The sequence below is a fragment of the Rutilus rutilus genome (assembly GCF_951802725.1).
Source record: "Rutilus rutilus genome assembly, chromosome: 15".
NCBI lineage: Eukaryota > Metazoa > Chordata > Actinopteri > Cypriniformes > Leuciscidae > Rutilus > Rutilus rutilus.
This window is the reverse complement of record NC_140220.1, coordinates 38,162,142-38,183,309: the sequence shown is the minus strand read 5'-3', so window position 1 is coordinate 38,183,309 and position 21,168 is coordinate 38,162,142. Positions and strand designations below refer to the sequence as shown.

Here is a 21,168-nt window from a genome sequence, read left to right as displayed (position 1 = left end):
ACACACACAGACATGTGGACCTTCACACACACACACACACACACACACACACACACACACACACACACACACACATGTGGACCTTCACACACACACAGATGAGGCAAACTGAATGTCTTTTCTTAAGTTATGATGACAAGCTACATGATGATGATGATGATGATGATGTGCAGCTAGTAATTAATTAATCATGTTGCTCACTTTATGATGTTCCTGCACAACATGCCACTCACCGCATATCATTATAGACTGACAGATTATGATAGTGATGTGCAGTCAGATTACACTGTTACTGTTATAATCTGCCAATCACAGACCCTGATGATGAAGATGATGAAGTGTATAGGGGTCTGCTGGTGATCAGTGATTAGCATTGAGAGACTGATGATGATGATGAAGATGATGAAGTGTATAGGGGTCTGCTGGTGATCAGTGATTAGCATTGAGAGACTGATGATGATGATGAAGATGATGAAGTGTATAGGGGTCTGCTGGTGATCAGTGCAGTGATTAGCATTGAGAGACTGATGATGATGATGAAGATGATGAAGTGTATAGGGGTCTGCTGGTGATCAGTGATTAGCATTGAGAGACTGAGGTTAGCAATAGACTATAATGATGATGTCCTGGGTGTGACGTATGATGTTGTGCAGGACTAGTGTGGGATTATGAGAGTGTTGTGCAGTGTGTGATGGGTTATGATGCTGTTATTGATGAAGATGATGATGATGATGATGATGATGGTGGTGGTGATGGTGGTGGTTCTGCAGTTGTGCGCGCGCGCGCTGCGTGCTTGTTTACAGTCCTGCGTCCGACACACACACTCACTGATTCAGACACAACAACGACGCGGAATAACACAGCGACCCTCTATAAACGCGTTAGGACAGCGGAGCAGTGTGTGAGCTCGTCGCACACACACCGAGGCAGCACTTCTCCTCCGCGGGACCTGTGTTTACGAGTGAGCTGGACGCTGCTGTGAATGCGCGCTCACCTGACAGAACTCATAGCAGTACTGCGACGCGCGCTCGCCGGGAGACTCCTGGCTGCTCCTCAGGGCCGCTGCGGCGTCCTCCAGGCGCGTTGCGAGCGCGTTCAGAGCGCTAGAAGCGTCGCTCCGCTCGCCGCGGTCCTGCTCGGCCTCCTCGTCCGCCATCTTCACTTCCAATTCCGCCGCGTACGCACAGCGCGTCACGTGACGCCAAATCACTGTGCGTGCTGACGTACTGGCCGAGTCACGTGACCCTGCGCGCGCTCGGGGCAAACATTTATCTTACGAGTATAGGCACATTTCTGGAAATAATAATCGTTTCCAATAAATATTATTGTTCATGTGAAGTTTGTAGAATATCAAACTATAGCTCGTCATGTATTATTTGAAAATAATGTTAATACTAGGAAAGAATTATATATGTAAAATTTGAGATAATTGGTGTACCACTAGCTTGGAGAAAATACGCGAAACATTTTTTTAAAGTCTTATGGACTGTGACAGGAGTTTATGATTTTATTTTATTTCTTTTTATTTACTTAGTTTTCCTCCGTAATATGTGGTTTTAAAAGTCCTGTTGGTGAGTGAGGTTTAGTATGCCAACAATAATAAGCATTTCTCTTTTATGCAGCGTTTTGTTAATAAACCGCTGCATATGTGTCAGTGTCCAGCAGTATATCTTTCATCAAGGGCAGATAGACAGACCACTGTAACCCTTAAAAGTGTAGATCTTTTCTTCAGATAAACTGTTTCCTACAGCATTAAAAGACAGTGAGTAACTGGAGAAACTCACAGCCGCTCATCTGATCTAAACTATCTAAACTGATCTGATCTGATCTGATATTATCTCAGAGACCGAAAAAGACGAGACTCACACTGCTATTAAAATCTGCTTACTGTCTGCTTTCAGTGTGCACATTAACGACACATCTCTGTTAAAGCATGGTCATTAAGTGTGTGTGTTGTCGACATGCATGAATAAGATCATTACGTGTGGGAAGACAGCCGTTGATCACAGCTGTAGGTGTGCTGAGGAAGGAGTAAAACTACCTTTATGACTAGTAAAAGTGTCTCTTTTTTCCATTTCCACATCATTTGACCGTTGATTGTATTTATCATTCATTTACCACAGAAAACACTTTTCAGTATCTTTATTAGTATCGCACAATTATGGCATTTTATATGATCAAACTGATTGGATTTTTTTTTATCAAATAAGATAAAGCATTTGACTCAAACCACGAAGCACTTACTGATGTCTGTGTGTGTGAGATAAGATGTGACTTCCTGGAAGACTGACTGGATGGATGATCAATGAACACAACATTCCCAACATGTTTTATCTAAGAGAAATAAAAAACACCTGGAATATTTCTGAATAAAGAATATTTTTGCATAATTGATTAGTTTTATGTAGAGATGAATGTGTAGAGAAATGATTTCAGATGCACCTCTATTTCCACTTCTGGTAAAAGAAAACTATCTAATGTGATTTCTATCTTAGTTTTATTCAGTATATAAGGACACATATCATGGCCATATTCTACATAGATTGATCAGCCATAACTTTTGCTTTTGAAATATACCTGGGTTGTATTGAAATGACTAAATAATGCATTAATACATAAAGTGTTTAGATATGCAGTGAGATCTTTAAAGAGTCATAAAAACCTAAAGGATCGTGTTGTGGCGTTATCTGTGTGTTAGCTGATCGTGTTGTGGCGTTATCTGTGTGTTAGCTGATCATGTTGTGGCGTTGTCTGTGTGTGGCGTTGTCTGTGTGTTAGCTTATCGTGTTGTGGCGTTGTCTGTGTGTTAGCTGATCGTGTTGTGGCGTTGTCTGTGTGTTAGCTTATCGTGTTGTGGCGTTGTCTGTGTGTTAGCTGATCGTGTTGTGGCGTTGTCTGTGTGTTAGCTGATCGTGTTGTGGCGTTGTCTGTGTGTTAGCTGATCGTGTTGTGGCGTTGTCTGTGTGTTAGCTGATCGTGTTGTGGCGTTGTCTGTGTGTTAGCTGATCGTGTTGTGGCGTTGTCTGTGTGTTAGCTGATCGTGTTGTGGCGTTGTCTGTGTGTTAGCTGATCGTGTTGTGGCGTTGTCTGTGTGTTAGAAATATTATTCCAGTGTAAATCTGCTGTTTTCTATGTGAATATATAATAAAGTATCATTTATTCCTGTGATCAAAGCTGGACTTTCAGCATCATTACTCCAGTCTTCAGTGTCTTATAAGATTGTAGAACTGGCCTTCACTGGAGGTGTGTGTGTGTGTGTGTGTGTGTGTGTGTGTGTGTGTGTGTGTGTGCCCTTGTTTATATTACATTGTGGGGACCAAATGTCCCCATAAGAATAGTAAAACCTGAGATCACCTACATTGTGGGGACCAGCCAGCGGTCCCCGCTTTTCAAAAGGCTTATAAATCACACAGGATGAGTTGTTTTGAGAAAGTAAAAATGCAGAATGCTTCCTGTGATGGGTAGGTTTAGGGGTAGGGTTAGTGTGTGTGTGATGGGTAGGTTTAGGGGTAGGGTTAGTGTGTGTGTGTGTGTGTGTGTGTGATGGGTAGGTTTAGGGGTAGGGTTAGTGTAAGGGGACAGAATATACAGTTTGTACGGTATAAAAACCATTACGTCTATGGAGAGTCCCCACAAAGATAGTGAACCAGACATGTGTGTGTGTGTGTGTGTGTGTGTGTGTGTGTGTGTGTGTGTGTGTGTCTGCGCTGGCCTTCACTGGAGGAGTGTGTGTGAGTGAGTGTGTGTGTGTCTGCGCTGGGCCTCATGAGGGCGACACTGCAGCGTCTCAAGAGCAAGACCTCACGGATCGTTTCCCACTGCCTGGTCCGAACACACACACACACACACACACACACACACACACACACACACACACACACACTTGTGGTCTTTTACTTGCATGACGTATTTCCTCTATTCAGCCAAAGTGTTCAAGTAGACGTAAAGACTGCAAGTGTGTGTAGATCTTTTGATTACTTGATGGGACACACTTATAGTCTTGTAAAAAAAGTGTTTACAGAGCTTTTATTTATTACATTTTCAGTACTTTGCATTTTTTAACTAAAGCTCTACATGTCGTCGCTGTGTAACTAACAGAAGGGTGTTTAAAACTGTGGTGCTTCTAATTAAATGATAAAAACAGTTGCAAATGTTGTACAAAATAGGCCTACACACACCAGACTCAACACTTTATATGTTTTTACTATCAAATCATATGTAGGCTATCTAATTAATTTAATTTACAGTGGATTGTGGCTTGGGGGATGTCATTTTTTTTATTGCATCACAATAAGTGTATTGTGATTGTCAAAACATTTTAGTAACTAAACTGAATTTTATTTGGTTAGTGACATCATGTTACAATGTTTACATGATACAATTTTTTATTATTTCAATTCAATTATTGTGATTTGATTTAATATTGAGTCATTTGGATAAATATTAGGTAGGCTACACAAGATAGGCATTCATTTTTCTCAAGAAAAAAACAACTCACCTAATGCTGTAGATATAGCCTACAGAGAGCCTATCAGCTGGCAGGATTACAGATCAGGTTCAAGATAACTCAAATTAAATATAATGCGTTTTTTTTATTTATAATAACAACTTTATTTAATGATATAAGTAAAAATATAATAAATATGTAATATAGTACACATATTTAGCAAAATACTCTAGCTCTTTTTTTCTAGCCAACTGTTTTTTCTAACCCACAGCGTGCGAAAGCCTGTTATGGGCATCAAATGGCTTTCCTGAGGTAAATGTTCTGTGACAGGATTGTTCTCCAGCTGTTTGACCCCTTTGTTTGATTGATTGGTCAATATTATGTATGAGGAATATACATTTCGGCAAGCCTACTGTATCTTTCAACAGTGTTCATTCGTGTGTATTTACTATTAGCTAGTAGAGATGATCGGGTCACATGCCGCGAGGGATCTGTCGCGTCACATTTACAAGCGCCAAAACGGTATTTATTTTTTGAATTTCGTAATAAAAGTGACAGAATCTATAAGGAGGTATCATAAGTAATGCTCTGTCTAGTCTGTCTGTCGGTCTGCGTGTCCTCTTTGCTGCGTGAGAAACGGATGTGTGGCGTGAGAGCGTGTGGAAAGTGAGTCTCACAGTGAATGCGTGAGAGTTGGCAGCTCTCTTTACTGTAAACCCTGGTGTAAACTATACAAATGAGTTGAAATCAATTAATACTTATGAGCATTTGGATATTTCTAATGCTTTTGAGTTTAATGAACGTGTCTCTTTAAATTTCCATGAACTTAAGTTGTGCCAGTTATGATGATCACATGACCCTGCAGGCCCAGCGGTGTACAGCACGGGAGATGTGAAGAGCGTCTCGTCCTCGCAGCTGGCCAAGGGGAGCAGGGCGTCTGGGAAAACAGCTCTTTACTGAACACACTCAAGTTTAGCACTTCAGATGTCGTACCACACAAGCATGTTATTCGTACTTAAGTCTGAGGAGCACGGCTCGCTTCCCATCATGCACCACAGCATCACTGTAGTGTGTGTGTTGGAGGTCAAGAACACAATCCTGTTGCCCACTGTTCTGACATGATGAGCTGTGATCTATGAGTTGATCAAACCCATCCACCAATAGACAGGTACAGGTGTGCAGGTGTGAGTGTAACGCCTCCCTCCAACACATGCCAAAGAGAGAGATCTTTCCTGAAGCGTTCTTCTCCAAAACTCAAACCACAGTAGCCATGTTACCATTCATCTTCAAACTGTGCAAACTGAAATTGCGAATTCAAAATACGCCCAATTGAAACACGTCAATTTCATAAATATGCCCATATTTTGCAAAAAAGTTGTTAGTCTTACATGAAGTGGTTTTTCAGGCAATTCGAAAAAAGAATATTTCATAAAACTGCAATTGAAACAGTTTTTTTTGCATTTACACTCAGGTCACCTGACGTATGTAACATCATTATTTAAAGATGACGCGGTGTGTTTGGACAGAAGACGAGACAGAGTTCTTTAATAAACTCATAAAAGACAAAAGAATTACAGGAATACTGGATTCTAAACAACAAAGAAATGCCATAATTTATCAAGAGCTTGAAGCAGAATGAGGGAGAAACACCCAGAAACTCCTCATATGAGCCGCTCACAGGTGTAAAGGTCTTTCCTCGCCATTAATGCTGGATAACACACATACGTCTCCTTCCCTTAACAATAATGGCCAGTGCGGTGCTGGGATATACGTAAACCTACTAACATCCGGTGGCATGATTTTTGAAAGATTATCGCGAGAGGAGAAATTACATTTTAGTCGCATTTCATCGGTTAATGGAAACGCCGTCATTTCGCAGTTGGTTTTTATCGACATTTAGAAAATATCGCAAAAGTTTTACGCAAATCTGTAATAGAAACGCGTCTAATGACTCTAGCTAAGCTTCCACCCACCTATTCTTATGCGGATTTTGGAATATGGCTTAAAAAAAAAAAAAAAAAAAAAGTGCATAAAAATGTATGCACTAAATCGAGTTGGATAGTTTTTTTATCCAACAAGACGACATGCGCATGAACTATGATGGAAACACATTTACCAAATAAATCTCTTGATGCACATCAAAAAAGCGTCATGTGACTTCGCCTCAGCACAGCCCCCAGCAGAGCAGTTTCAGCTCAAACGCTGGTTTGGTCCCTGAGCCAAAATTAACACCATTGCAATAACACAAACAATAAAGTTCATAAACAATAAAATCAATCATTATTATTTCAGCCGCGGTGCATGATGGGAACTGAACCCCACACCCAAGCTGCCTGAGTTAGTGTGTTTCGAGATACATGATTTTGAGTGCAATAATGTTGTAGTGTTTGAGGTAACAGTTTAAATTGGGGTTGATTGTTTTCCTGCAAGTGAAAAGTTTGAAGTATTGCATAAATTATATTTTATGTTTACTACTATATAGTGATTTTCAAGTTTAAATAGTGTATAACACATACCTGTGGCTGTAATTCGTGTGTTTCAGGTACAGGAGTGGCAAATGTTGAGACTTTATATTTGGGCCAGATTTGATACACAGACCTGAAAACTCTGCATGCAATCCAAATGTTAAACTTAAAGTTCATCAACTTAAAAAAAAAAAAGTTTGGTTAACAGTAAACTAGTATTACAAGTATTTTTATTCATCTTTCTCCTCCTGGAAAACAGTTTATAATGTCGATGACTCATGTTGCACTACACAGATTTGACCAATCAAATGCTTCAGCCAAGAATGAGAATGAAATAATGACCTATTAGTTACATACAAAAACACAGAACGAGCCCTTTGGATGTGTCCCGTCCACACTCCAGTTCCAGGAGGAAGTACGCTGAAGGGGAAATACCACTGTGCCTTCCACGCCGTCGCTCAGGAATCAAATGATGAGGTGCTAGAAAAGCAGACAGTGGTTTTTCATTGGATTGTATTTAAAAACGTAATCCGCTCTTCCCAAGGACACTGCATCATGTGTGCTTTCCCTACTCCCGCTGGACGTTTAGACCAAGCGGCAACCTTCCCGTCTCTCTCTTGAATCCAACAACTGCAGTTCATCCACTGGCCACTAGAGACCGGCTGCAAAAGAGAGTCAATCCCATAAACCCCCATGTTAAAATGCCCAACTTTACAGCAGAAAAAACACATTTACAGTCTGGTACAAAAAGTGGTTTTGGTCTATATAGCAAATTTTGCCCTTCATGACGACTGTGAGGCGGGTGAATGTTTTAATAACTCATCCGTTTAAATGATATTAAACCTTAAAGTTCTGCATAATTAAGGGCGTGGCCACTTGAGTGACAGGTGGATAGCCGCTGATGTCACTACTAGCCGTTTGTCTGCTAGTGTTAGCGCCACGTCACCTCAGCTAATCCGCCTCGCTGCACATTTCTGTTTATCCGCGAGTGACGCGCTGCCAAGATGGCGACGGCCGGCTCCGCCCAGTTTGGGCTTCAAAAACGCTCTTCAGAAACACTACGGGTGACGTCACACACACACTATGCCCATATTTTTTTACAATCTATGGTTTTGACGTACGAATCCAACTTCCAGAAATACCACTGTGTCTTTCACGCCGTTGCTCAGGAATCAAATGATGATGTGCTAGAAAAGCAGACAGTGGTTTTTCATTGGATTTTATAAAAAAAAACTGTAATCTGCTCTTCCCAAGGACACTGCATCATGTGTGCTTTCCCTACTCCTGCTGGACGTTTAGACATATGAATCCAACTTCCAGAACGCTCCCTTATGTGTGCTCCTTGCGCCGGACCAGCCTCTTGAAGGCCTGCTTGAAGTCCTCGTTGAAGCTGGTGTAGAGCAGCGGGTTGATGAGGGAGTTGACGTAGCCCAGCCAGGTGAGGGCGTCGGACACCTGCGGCGAGGGCTTCAGCAGCATCAGCCCCACCAGCAGCTCCTTCAGGAAGAATGGCAGCCAGCACAGGATGAAGGCTCCCAGGATCAGGCCCAGGATCCGCGCCGCCTTCCTCTCCCGAGACGTGCAGATCTGGTTCCTCTCGTCCAGCTCCGGCGCCTCCGTGTCGAAGGACGGCGCGCGGACGGTGTTCTCGGCGGCGGGGTCAGAGCTGGACACGTCCGAGACGCAGAAGGCGTGCGTGACCCGGCAGTGGTTCACCGAGATCTGGCTGTCGGTGCTGCGGCTGCTGAGGTGCCGCGAGGAGCCGCGCTTCTGGTACAGCGTCTTAGCGGCGCTGTAGATGCGCGAGTACAGGATGAGGATCAGAGTCATGGGGATGTAGAACGCGCCGAAGGTGGAGTAAATGGTGTAGCCCACGTGGTCGTGCTCGATGATGCACTGCTGCGAGCCGTCGCCGCGCTGCCTCCAGAACAGCGGCGGGATGGAGATGAAGACGGAGATCAGCCAGACGGTGGCCACCATGGCGGCGGCGCGCCGGGCCGTCCTCTTGCGGGCGTACTCGATGGCTTTAGTGATGGCCCAGTAGCGGTCCAGCGCGATCACGCACAGGTGCAGGATGGAGCAGGTGCAGCAGGTCATGTCCACGCTCAGCCAGGCCTCGCACACGAACGGCCCCAGCAGCCACACCTCCACCGTGATGTACAAGATGCTGACGGGCATCACCAGCACGGCCACCAGCAGGTCTGTGACGGCCAGCGAGCAGATCAGGTAGTTGGCAGGGAGGTGGAGCTTCTTGGTGGTGCAGATGGCAGCGATGACCGCGCCGTTCACCAGGGCCGTCAGCAGCGTCAGCAGCGCTAGCAGAGCCACCACGGCTAACCGCTGCGAGAGCCCCTCCGCGGGGAACGCCGCTCCTGGTGTGGCCGTGCTGTTGGTGCTGTTGGCCGGAGCACCGGCGCTTTCTCCCAGGTATCGCTCCATCTCCATCCGAATCCCACTGGCTCCGCTCCAGGACTAAAGCCCCGAAGACTCCTGCGCTGGATCAGCGACGGCCTGTCAAACACACAGACAGACCATGAGTTAACAAGTGTCTTATATATCAATGAAACTTTCTCTGTCCACTCTAACCATCCGATCAACCATTGGATCTTAAAGGTGGGGTGAGCTATTTTTCAGAAACGCTGTTGGACATTGTTGATATTTGAAATCAACCCAAACAAACACACTCCTCTCTTCAGTCCTCGCCTCCAAAGCTCAGCCTTCACTCCTAACAGCCCCGAGTCGGTCTCGAACCCTTGTTTATTAAGCCCCTTTCACACGGCGCGATGATCCCGGCAAATTGCCAGAACGCCTTCTGTGTGAACGCCAACACGACCCGGGATCGATATTTTTCAGAAACGCTGTTGGTGTGTGTGTGTGGTTACTGATTGTAACCACACACACACACACACACACACACACACACACACACACACACACACACACACACACACACACACACAAACAAAAAAACATCCCAGTGTCCATCAAGTCAACTGATGGCAAACAACAGTGTTGGCCACTAACATCACCGCATGATGAGCATGTGATGGCTAGCACTACATTATGTGAGGGATAACGTGTAGTTCGTTATCTAGCATTCATAAAACCAGCAGCATTAAAGAATTAATAACTAAGAGAGTGTTAGTAAACTCACCCAGTCCTTCCTCTCCCTCGAGACTGTGTATCTCTGTCCATGTTCACTCTCACACACAAACACACTGGTGTTTTAGGTGTCTCCTTCAGGTGCCAGTGCAATCACAGTAATGATAACGCCATGAATGAGCAATCACACAACAGTTGCCTGTGATTTCACAGGTTTGATTGACAGGTCGGCCGGTCTTTAGAGGTCAGAGGTCAGGTTGAAGCCTCACAATCACACAATCACGTCGAGCTCTTCTCGAGCAGATCATCCAGCCCTCCGTGCGAGCCGTGTTTGCGCAGGCCGACTCATTACAGGCAGTTGTGGGATCTTTCTAAAGCGGCTGTCGTCACACACAGGCCTGAGCGCACACCTGTCCACACACACACACACACACACACACACGTCCAGAAGTGAAGCCCGTCGCTGAAACTCACGAGTGGAGTCACTGCAGATCCCAGGAAACACAGCAGGAAGAGGAAGCTCAGGACAGGACTCGTGGTTTAAATGTGCACTGGCTTTTACTCGATTCCACACATGAAAAAATAAAGACAAGTGTTTGATATGTAATGGATTACAATTCGGGGTTAGTTAACTAAAACTAAACCATAAAAAACATTTTAAATGCTTTTTTTTTTTTCTTAAGATAGTTGTCAAAGCAAGATTTCCCATTTTAATTGTTTAACTGGATGTACTAAAATAACTAAAACTGAAATAAAAACTATATGCAGTGTGTGACAGTGATACCAAAAGTTTTTTATATTTCATTTCAGTAACGTTTATTTCTTTTCAATTTACGAATATGTTTCAGTTTCATTTAACTATAATAACCCTGATTCAGACCCAACAAGACATACAAATCCTTAAGACTGGGAGTTTTATTAAAATGAAATGGCTTGTCCCCCATTTTCCATCTTTTCCCATTTTCCATTAATTTCCCAAAATTCGGATTGGATTATGCCTTATTAAAATCATCTTCACAGTGCAGAAACTGCATATAAGCTGACTGGCATTTGGGTCTGGGTTCATTTAAAGGCACATTATGTAAGATTTTTGTATTAAAGGAACACTCCACCGTTTTTTCATATTAAACTATGTTATTCCCTTAACTAAGAGGAATTGATACACACCTCTCTCGTCTCAGTGCGTGCACTCAATCGCTCTGGCGCGCGCGACACTTTGATAGCGCTTAGCTTAGCCCAGTTCATTCATTAGGGACCAAACAGAGATGAAGCTAGAAGCGACCAAACACCTCCACGTTTTCCCTATTTAAATACAGTTACACGAGTAGTTACACGACCAAGCATGGTGACACAAAATAAAACGTGGCGCTTTTCTAAGCGGGTAAAAAGGATAACTATAGTGTATGGCGGATTAGCACTGGGAGCACTTCGACTCGGCGCAGTAATGGACAACGGTGGAGTGTTCCTTTAAAATATCCCAAAACCACTTGCACAGTGTTATATATTTCGTTCAATTGTGTCCTTACATTATCCTAAATGTTTCCAAGAATTTGTAAATTCAGAGAAATTCACAATTTTAAATAGTGCAACCTTGTGGACGACTGCGTAACGTCTAGCGGCGCGCTCACGCTGTTGTTGTTTCGTTCAAACATTATGGACCACGGCAAGCGGACTTTGGGAGGAAAGGAGAACTAAAACGAGGATCAATATCACCGTGGCGTATTCGAGATGCCGAGAGCTAGCGTCCGCGGCTAACTTCGACTCGACAGAGACGCCGCTCCTCCATGTACTTTATTAGACAGGTGAGCAAATGTACATAAAACTAATCAATGTTATACAGCTCAACAAGATGAAATGTTAGAATATGATCAGTATGTTATTCTAATGTTGATCTAGCTCACTGCTAGTCTCATACAGACAAACTAACACACAGAATAACATTACTTTAACACACTCAAATGCAGTTTAGTCTGATAGTGTAGAGCGAGTGAAACAGCGCTGCGTTCCCTCACACGTTTCATTCGTCTGATAAACTGCCCTGTGAGTGTTATTCAGCGCTAGCGGGCCGTTAGTTCGGTAGAATGAAATGTCCTCATTCCTTTATATGCGCGGGACTCGCGTGTGGCGCTGACATCTGTCTCTCATTAGCACTCGCGCCCTGCTTCATATCAGTCATGTTACATCAGTGTATTCACTCATCCTTAAACATTATTAGATCCTTCGCATGACGACAAGTTCCATGATTCCGCTTATGCGTCATCAACCTACGCCTGTGTTACTGTAGGAGGTTAGCGACCCCTAGTGGCGGAAAATACATATTGTGCCTTTAAGTGTATTAGTAATCTAAATACATTTATTCAAAGCATATTAAAATGCTATTCATACAGACAATGACTTACAGTCGTGATACTGTATGTTTTCAGTGTTGATGTGGGGCTTGAAGCCAAAATGTCTAAATGAATGTTTGAATCATGATATTTATTTTTAAAAAAAACTTTTTTTGATATAATGACTGAGATCAAGATCAAGGGGAAATATTTGATTACTTTTTACTTGTTTGAAACACACCACTTGACTGAATCAATGTTTTTGTGTACAAAACACACAGACACAGAACAGAAGAATCCAGCATGAACACAAGAGTTCATCTCTGAGACCTCGGCCTCTGCTTTCCAGAGTTCAGACGCAGTATTCATCGTCTCCAACATCTTCATTAGTCATGGCCTCGTCTACCAGACGCCGCTGTGTTTGTTGTGTCTGGCTCACAGTGGAGCGATGACAGTGGGAATGAGCTTTGGAAACTCAGTGACGCGCTGGGGTCGTGACCTCGTGACATCATGACAGCGCTTTCACATCTCTCAGACTGTCTCAGGGAAGATGAAGAAGGTTCTGGAGGTTCTTCACTCATAGAAGAGTCATATCTGGAGGTTCTTCACTCATACATCTGGAGGTTCTTCACTCATACATCTGGAGGTTCTTCACTCATAGAAGAGTCATATCTGGAGGTTCTTCACTCATATCTGGAGGTTCTTCACTCTTCCACTTGGTGGGGACAGAGACAGAAACACTATCATGTCCACACATTCGTGAGCAACACTCATTTCATGCACACTGCAAATGAAGAAAAGGGTGTGATGACTTATATTCTGACTTATTTCACCTCAAAATAGAAAATTAATCATAGGCTACTCATTTAATTGGCATTACTATTTAATATATTGAACGTCATGTTACTGCTCATTTTCTTTTATTTAAATTATTTGAACATTTCTTTATCAAATTCAGTTCAACAAATCACAATGATTCAATTTCTATAGGAACATTTTAATTTCTCACATTTCTTTTCATTTTGGGGTGAAATATGACGAGGTTTTTGACAGGTTTTGTGAAGCTCACCCCATTGAACACACGAGTGTGGTTTTCCTGACAGACAGTGGTTTTAGACCGTCATTATAACACTGAGAATCATCAGGAAACATTATAACATTAAAATTAACTGCTTGTATTCAGTCAAAAATATTATTCAATATTGATAAATCAACCGATATACATTCATTTATACAAACCAAAAACTCAATTAAATCAAGTAAAAACTCTCTTTAAAGTAATAATTGCAGGCTAACACATTTTACAGCGTAACTTAGACGGAGTAAAAGTGTAAAAGTGACTGATATCAGATTCTGTTCAGTTTAGTGGGTTTAAAAATCACTGTCATTTTTTTATTAGCTCTGATTAACTTAACTGTGTTCATCAGGTTTATATTTTTAATAGATTTTTACAATAATATCAAAGAACAGACAGACAAACAAACCCAAAGCGCTGAGATAAAACAATTACATATAAAAAAGTATATATTTCTTCCTGCATAAATGACTCAGAAACATGACAGAAAAAGAAATAAAAACCCATAGTCCTCTAGAAACAGGTCAGAGTTTCTGTAGGAAAGAATCCACAGGTTTCTATAGTCTCCTAACTTTGTCCAACTTGTGATTAAGATCAGGTTAGTTTCTCCAAACTTGTGATTAAGATCAGGTTAGTTTCTCCAAACTTGTGATTAAGATCAGGTTAGTTTCTCCAAACTTGTGATTAAGATCAGGTTAGTTTCTCCAAACTTGTGATTAAGATCAGGTTAGTTTCTCCAAACTTGTGATTAAGATCAGGTTAGTTTCTCCAAACTTGTGATTAAGATCAGGTTAGTTTCTCCAAACTTGTGATTAAGATCAGGTTAGTTTCTCCAAAGGAAAAGAGGCTGATACCTGAGATGTCCACGAGGAAACCGATGGAAGCTGGACCACCTCAGCAGAATACATTTTAGCCAGAAATAAAAGGACTGTAAATAAAGACTTGGTATCTGGGTCAAAAAAGTTGTTTTGTAAGTCGTATGGTTCGACAGATAACGTGAAGGGGATGAAATAAAACGTTCGGAGACAGTCTGAGAGATGTGAAAGCGCTGTCATGATGTCACGAGGTCACGACCCCAGCGCGTCACTGAGTTTCCAAAGCTCATTCCCACTGTCATCGCTCCACTGTGAGCCAGACACAACAAACACAGCGGCGTCTGATAGACGAGGCCATGACTAATGAAGATGATGGAGCCGATGAATACTGCGTCTGAACTCTGGAAAGCAGAGGCCGAGGTCTCAGAGACGAACTCTTGTGCTCATGCTGGATTCTTCTGTTCTGTGTGTTTTGTACACAAAAACATTGATTCAGTCAAGTGGTGTGTTTCAAACAAGTAAAAAGTAATCAAATATTTTCCCTTGATCTTGATCTCAGTCATTATATCAAAAAAAGTTTGTTTTTAAAAATAAATATCATGATTCAAACATTCTTTGGACATTCTGGCTTCAAGCCCCACATCAACACTGAAAACATACAGTATCACGACTGTAAGTCATTGTCTGTATGAATGGCATTTGAATGTGTTTTGAATAAATGTATTTAAAGATTAAAATCATCGCTTTGTTTTTTTATATTAAAGTAGTGAATGGCATTGAGAGCACGGCGTACATTATCCGAACCACACCTGGATCTCACGAAACCTGCCGGATCAGAACTGATAGCTTCGGGACGGGCCGTGTCAGGGTTCTCCTCGCACAGGTCAGCCTTGAGTTTGTTTAATGTGTGTGTGCTTGAACACGTGGCTCTGTGTTAGTGTTGGCCTTCTTGTTTCCAGTTGCCACGGCCTCTTGTTTAGTCATTAGCTTGTTCGACTTGAACCGGCAATGTATTAATCCATTGTAGGAAATATAATAATGAGAGATGTCACCTTATTCAATCATTGTAGAAAGTAAGACATCATGACCTTACTTTATCAGGTCTATTAAGGGAAACAGATTTGCTTCTGTGTACTTAACTAGTACTTTTCTTGTTGCTATAGTCTTTAGTGTTATTTGTACCAGTTACTTAGTTTGCTGTGCATTCGTTCTGCTGTGGTTTCTATCTTTTCCTTTCCCTGTGTCTCTAGAGCTTCCCTGGCCTCTCCTTGGCTATCAGCAAGCCTGGTGTAGAGCCTGAGAGAGTGTGTTAGCCGCTGTACTGGTGTTCCCCCTGGCCATCGCTGGTGTCCTCTGGTCTTCTCCAGCCTACAGCCATCTTGAGTTACAGCGGTTGCTCTTCTGCTTGTCTGTCGTCGTGCCTCGTTCCCGGCCCACTGTTTGGGACTGTTATCACCTCCTCTTCCTCACTATCCTCTCTGCTGTTTTGTCAAACCACTGAACACTGATTCTGCATTTGAGTCCTCCCTCAGAGATCCGTGACAGACCGTTTCAAGTCTGCAGGACTGGACTTTTGTGACTATCTTACAGTCCACATTGAAGGCTAATGGGTCTATAAGACCAACAGTTTTTAGCAGACTAATGTGTCTCCGGGAAAGGGGATGTTGCCTTCCAAATGTTATTAATAACAGGCATAAGAATTGGATGGATTTTCAGCCAGAATCTTTCATAAAAATTACAATGGAAACCCATCTGGGCCTGGACACTTCCTGTTCGGCTTGGTGTGAATGGCCGTCCAAACCATTGTTAATTCTGCATTTAAGCAAGACCGATACTCCTCTGTAATAAAAGGCAGTGAAATATCATTAGATAAGCAGCAATATTCAAATCCATCGCTTCTGACCTATAAAGAGATTTATAAAAATCTCTGAAAAAAATATTTATAATCAAGGGATCGCCTGAGATGTCATTCCGTATCGTATTCATTTAACGATCATTACTGTGATTGTGAGCAAGCAAACGACTGGACTTGTTACCAAATTCGTAATATTTTTGTTTGGTGAAAAGCAATATCTTTTGAATATGGCAAGTGTGATCCATATTCAATTTGGACCTTGCATTCACCCATGTTTTTAGATTTGAAACTATAGGGAATTGCTTGTGTATTTGCTCTAGCCTGATAACTTCTTTTTCAAGATGTTTCCTATTGCTATCTTGAGCTCTCCTGAGGTGGGAAGTTTAAGAAATAAGATGACCACGTAACATGGCTTTAGCTGCATCCCACATCACAGCTGAAGACACTGGGGAGTCTCTTATCCAGCCAACATTGTGATAAAAGAGCAAAAAGGATCATTATTTAGAAGAGACGTATTAAACCTTTTAAATTTGGAGTTCTAGGAATGCTGAAAGTACAATCAATCTGCAAATGCACTGGTGCATGATCTGATAAAACCGGCGAGACTGAACTGCATGCGCAGATTGTTTAGGAATAAAAGAATAGGTGAAATGTGCACAATTAAGCGGGTGTGAGTAAAACATGTAGTCTCTCACTTTAGGATTCAACTGCAACCATTTCTCCATAAAACATGTATCCCTGCTTAAAGTATTGAGAGCCTTAGATGATCTGGGGTTTGATACATTTGTAGAGGAAGATTTGTCTAGAGAAGCTTTCATTATGCTATTAAAGTCACCAGCCAGAAAACCCAAGCCTTTACAATGATAATTAAACAATAAAATCACCCATATAAAATTGGGGTGAATCGTAGTTTTAGCGCATAAACATTGAAATTAGTTATATGATGTTTGAAAATTGAGCCTGTACTCAAAATAAATCTCCCTTCGGGATCTGATTCTTTATGTTCCAGAATAAAAGGCAGATGTTCATTTATAAGAATGGCAACACGTCTTTTATTCTGAGAGTAGGAGGAAGAGTAAACTTGACCTATACCCAGCCTGTCGCTCTGAATGTGCAGTGTCAGACAGTCTGTTTCCTGAAGCAGTGCTATGTCGGATTTGAGTTTTTTCAAATGGGTTAACATTTATTTACCTATTTATTACATGACCAATCCCTTGGACACTCCACGTAATGAGTTTAAGGGCACCAGCCATAAGATTTATAAGAATAAAACAGGGAAAGACACATTAAAATAGCAAACAATCGACAGAGTAAAAGAAAGAACATCTGCTATTACGACCCTATCCTGACCCCGAATGAAGTCGCCAAGCATACTAAACACACTCAAGTCCTAACTCAACAGTCCAACATTTCTCTATTGGCTTATCCACTGTTCTGCAGAGATGAGAGTCAGCGTCGTCAACTTCATCTTTGCAGCCGACACTCAGAAAACACGAGTTTATTAACTTTTGGCCCTTTAGTGGTTGAAAAACAAAACTGTATGCATTATGCAGAAGAACATTGTTTTTGTTGAGCTTCGGCTCTGCGTGACTGTACGGATGAATATGGCTCTTTCTCCATCACAAAAAGTCAGAGAGGGGAGGGTGGGGGGTGGAGGGTGGAGGGTGGGGGGTGGAGGAGAGGGAAGTTAGCTAGAGGAGAGATGTCCTAGACAACAACTAACGTTAAAATTGTATATTCTTGAGAATTTTGATATGGCCAACACACGACCAAAGAGACGACGTTCCGATGAACAAATCAGGAGGGGCCGGGATGAGGAGGAGGGGCCGGGATGAGGAGGAGGGGCTGGGATGAGGAGGAGGGGCCGGGATGAGGAGGAGGGGCCGGGATGAGGAGGAGGGGCTGGGATGAGGGGGAGGGGCCGGGATGAGGGGGAGGGGCCGGGACGAGGGGGAGGGGCCGGGATGAGGGGGAGGGGCCGGGATGAAGAGGAGGGGCCGAGATGAGGAGGAGGGGCTGGGATGAGGGGCTGGGATGAGGAGGAGGGGCCGGGATGAGGAGGAGGGGCTGGGATGAGGGGGAGGGGCCGGGATGAGGGGGAGGGGCCGGGATGAGGAGGAGGGAGGGTCGAGCTAGCCTCCGTTTTGTTTGACAATACTTCGAACGTCGTCAAGAAGTGACGTCACCCAACATCACTTAGAGCAGCTTTAATGAATTAATAAAATGTTCAGGTCTCATTTCTGTTATTTCTTGACACATTCATAATCAATACTTTTACCGGTGTGCTGCAGCAAACTTTGTGTGTGCACTTGAGTGCTTGATTTACATTTGAAAAGCTCATTATTACGGTATTTCTCTGTAATCAGAGTTTGAAATTAAATTTAAGAAGTGATTTTGATAGTCTGTTTTATTTCTGGGGTTGTTCTGACCAGGTGTTGGTTAGAAGAACTTCTGAATGGCTGGTAAACCAAAGAATAAGTAGGTGAGTGAAAGGTAATCTCAAACCCCGTCTGTAATTGTATGATATTCATATGATAACTCAGGAGTCAATCAGCAGCCTAAGCTTTCAGACGCAGTCTCGGATGTGAGGGAGATCTCATAAGCTCGATGTGTGTGTTCTAGACCGCAGCAGAGCTCTAATGATGGACATCAGCACAGATACATGTCTCCTTCAAACACTCGTACACAGCACACACACAGCTGAACTAGCCTGCGATTGACACCATCTGCTGTGGGCACATTATTATTCAATGCTCTATTTAAGGGAAGATTACATTAGTCACTGATCAAAGTGTTGCGTATGATCAGCACACGGACAGTAGATGATGAATTAGGCCAGGTGCTCAGAGCTCTGGAGACACATGAATTATTCAGCAATGGCTATATTAGATTACACATAGCAGACAATATGCTGGCCACAGCACTTTATAATGCCAAGCTCCTCGGCAAACCCCGGTCATCTTCACGGACGGCACAGCACTACATCTTCTCCTGTCACAGAGGAACTCGGCTTGATGGATTTAGCCTCTTGGAGGGCCGGTTCAGGACCGGTGTCATGTGGAAGTGTTCAGATTGATGTGAAGGATTCTCTTCCCGTACCATGAGAATCCCAAGGGTCTGAGAGAGCTAGAAAAGCCCAGTGTCATAAAGTTTCTTTACTGACCACTTTACATCATAGTCCACTGCATTAAAGCTGTGAGAAATCACACCGTGATTCAAGTGAGAGCATCACACATGTCCGTCATGAAAGCATTAGCATCAGCAGAACGTGAAAGATGGAGAGCTGGTCAGTACTCAAAATAGAAAAGAGTTCACTGTTTAAAGATGACAAAAATAAGATGCACTGATTCTTGAGACAAGATTCAAAACATTTCCCACAATTTTACTTCATTCACTTTTTTAAATGGCAACATTTCTACTTAATGTTGAAAAAATCAGAGATCATCACTAGAATGTTCTTAACAACTGTAACATCCCATTTAAACATTTAAATTAAAAATGTAAAATATTTTAAATATACCTATTAACAACAAATATTTACTCTATGCATTGATTGATTTATTTTTTCGTACCACCTTAAAAAGAAAACCAGCACGATTCGAGAGCAACCGAGCTCAGACCTCCTCCAGCTAGTCTCGGGTTCGGTACCCCAGTGCACACCCGGGTCCACATGACCGCGTTCACATTAGCGATTTATCATGCGAACCGTGTCCCGTTCCGAACTAAACTCCCAGTGTGAAAGACCCCTGAGTAACGCACAGACCAGGGTTGGTCTCCTGGAAAGCAGCAGGGTCTGGGCTGGACTCAGCGTGTGGAGGAGTTTGGCTTGAAACACTTGAAGGACCACCATCGTGTGGAGAGCAGATCCAGCTCGACAGGCCAGGTCTGCGACAGGTCTGCAAAGCTCTCGCTGCCGTCAACAATGGAGCGGGCGGGTGAAGCAGAAGAGTGAGACAGTGAGAGTGTCCGTCTTTGATGAACGCGGCTTGGCATGGACGTGCTCAGTGAAAATATGGTCTTTTAGAGTCAAATATGCTTTATTAGTCTCACAGGGAGAAGCGTCATCCTCAGCCGTCCAGTTGTCAGCGCTGTTCTCGCTCTCTCAGTGCTAGCAGGTCGTCTCAGTGCTAGCGGCTGGTCTCAGTGCTAGCTGCTCGACTCAGTGCTAGCTGCTCGTCTCAGTGTTAGCGGCTCTGCTCAGTGCTAGCTGCTCGTCTCAGTGCTAGCTGCTCGTCTCAGTGCTAGCGGGTCGTCTCAGTGCTAGCGGCTCGTCTCAGTGCTAGCGGCTCGTCTCAGTGCTAGCGGCTCGTCTCAGTGCTAGCGGCTCGTCTCAGTGCTAGCGGCTCGTCTCAGTGCTAGCTGCTCGTCTCAGTGCTAGCGGCTCGTCTCAGTGCTAGCGGCTCGTCTCAGTGCTAGCTGCTCGTCTCAGTGCTAGCGGCTCGTCTCAGTGCTAGCGGGTCGTCTCAGTGCTAGCGACTCGTCTCAGTGCTAGCTGCTCGTCTCAGTGCTAGCGGGTCGTCTCAGTGCTAGCGGCTCGTCTCAGTGCTAGCGGCTCGTCTCAGTGGTAGCTGCTCATCTCAGTGCTAGCGGCTCGCTCGTCTCAGTGCTAGCGGCTCGCTCGTCTCAGTGCTAGCGGCTCGTCTCAGTGCTAGCGGCTGGTCTCAGTGCTAGCTGCTCGACTCAGTGCTAGCGGCTCGTCTCAGTGCTAGCGGGTCGTCTCAGTGCTAGCGGGTCGTCTCAGTGCTAGCGGCTCGTCTCAGTGCTAGCGGCTTGTCTCAGTGCTAGCGGCTCGTCTCAGTGCTCGTCTCAGTGCTAGCGGGTCGTCTCAGTGCTCGTCTCAGTGCTAGCGGGTCGTCTCAGTGCTAGCGGCTCGTCTCAGTGCTCGTCTCAGTGCTAGCGGGTCGTCTCAGTGCTAGCGGCTCGTCTCAGTGCTAGCGGCTCGTCTCAGTGCTCGTCTCAGTGCTAGCGGGTCGTCTCAGTGCTAGCGGCTCGTCCCAGGCAAGCGATGCACTCTGCGAGCTCGTCCGAGCTACAATCGTGGTACGACATATTGCATCAAACTTTGCTGCTCTTTTAGAAAAG

At 43.7% G+C, this 21,168-nt stretch overlaps 3 protein-coding genes across 4 annotated transcripts in view; 1 reads left to right on the top strand and 2 right to left on the bottom strand.

Moving 5' to 3' along the window:
* Positions 1 to 1,187, bottom strand: part of znf292b (zinc finger protein 292b) — a 16,951-nt gene extending 15,764 nt beyond the window's left edge. Inside the window, exon 1 of one of the 2 annotated variants that reach the window (XM_084432133.1) lies at positions 995 to 1,187. In XM_084432133.1, coding sequence (XP_084288259.1) covers positions 995 to 1,156 — 162 coding nt within the window. In that variant the 5' untranslated portion in view covers positions 1,157 to 1,187. The remainder of the gene's footprint in view (positions 1 to 994) is intronic. The other variant, XM_084432132.1, reaches the window with a different exon arrangement.
* Positions 1 to 21,168, top strand: part of LOC311304780 (uncharacterized protein) — a gene marked incomplete at its 5' end in the record, with an annotated part of 578,336 nt that overhangs the window by 212,926 nt on the left and 344,242 nt on the right. The gene's annotated exons all lie outside the window — the stretch shown is intronic.
* htr1e (5-hydroxytryptamine receptor 1E) lies at positions 8,242 to 10,278 on the bottom strand (the record flags this gene model as incomplete). The annotated part of the gene is made up of 2 exons (XM_084432196.1): positions 10,067 to 10,278; positions 8,242 to 9,423 (listed from the first exon to the last, which is right to left on the bottom strand). The coding sequence occupies exon 2, from the start codon at positions 9,355 to 9,357 to the stop codon at positions 8,242 to 8,244; it is 1,116 nt and encodes a 371-aa protein (XP_084288322.1). The 5' UTR covers positions 9,358 to 9,423; positions 10,067 to 10,278.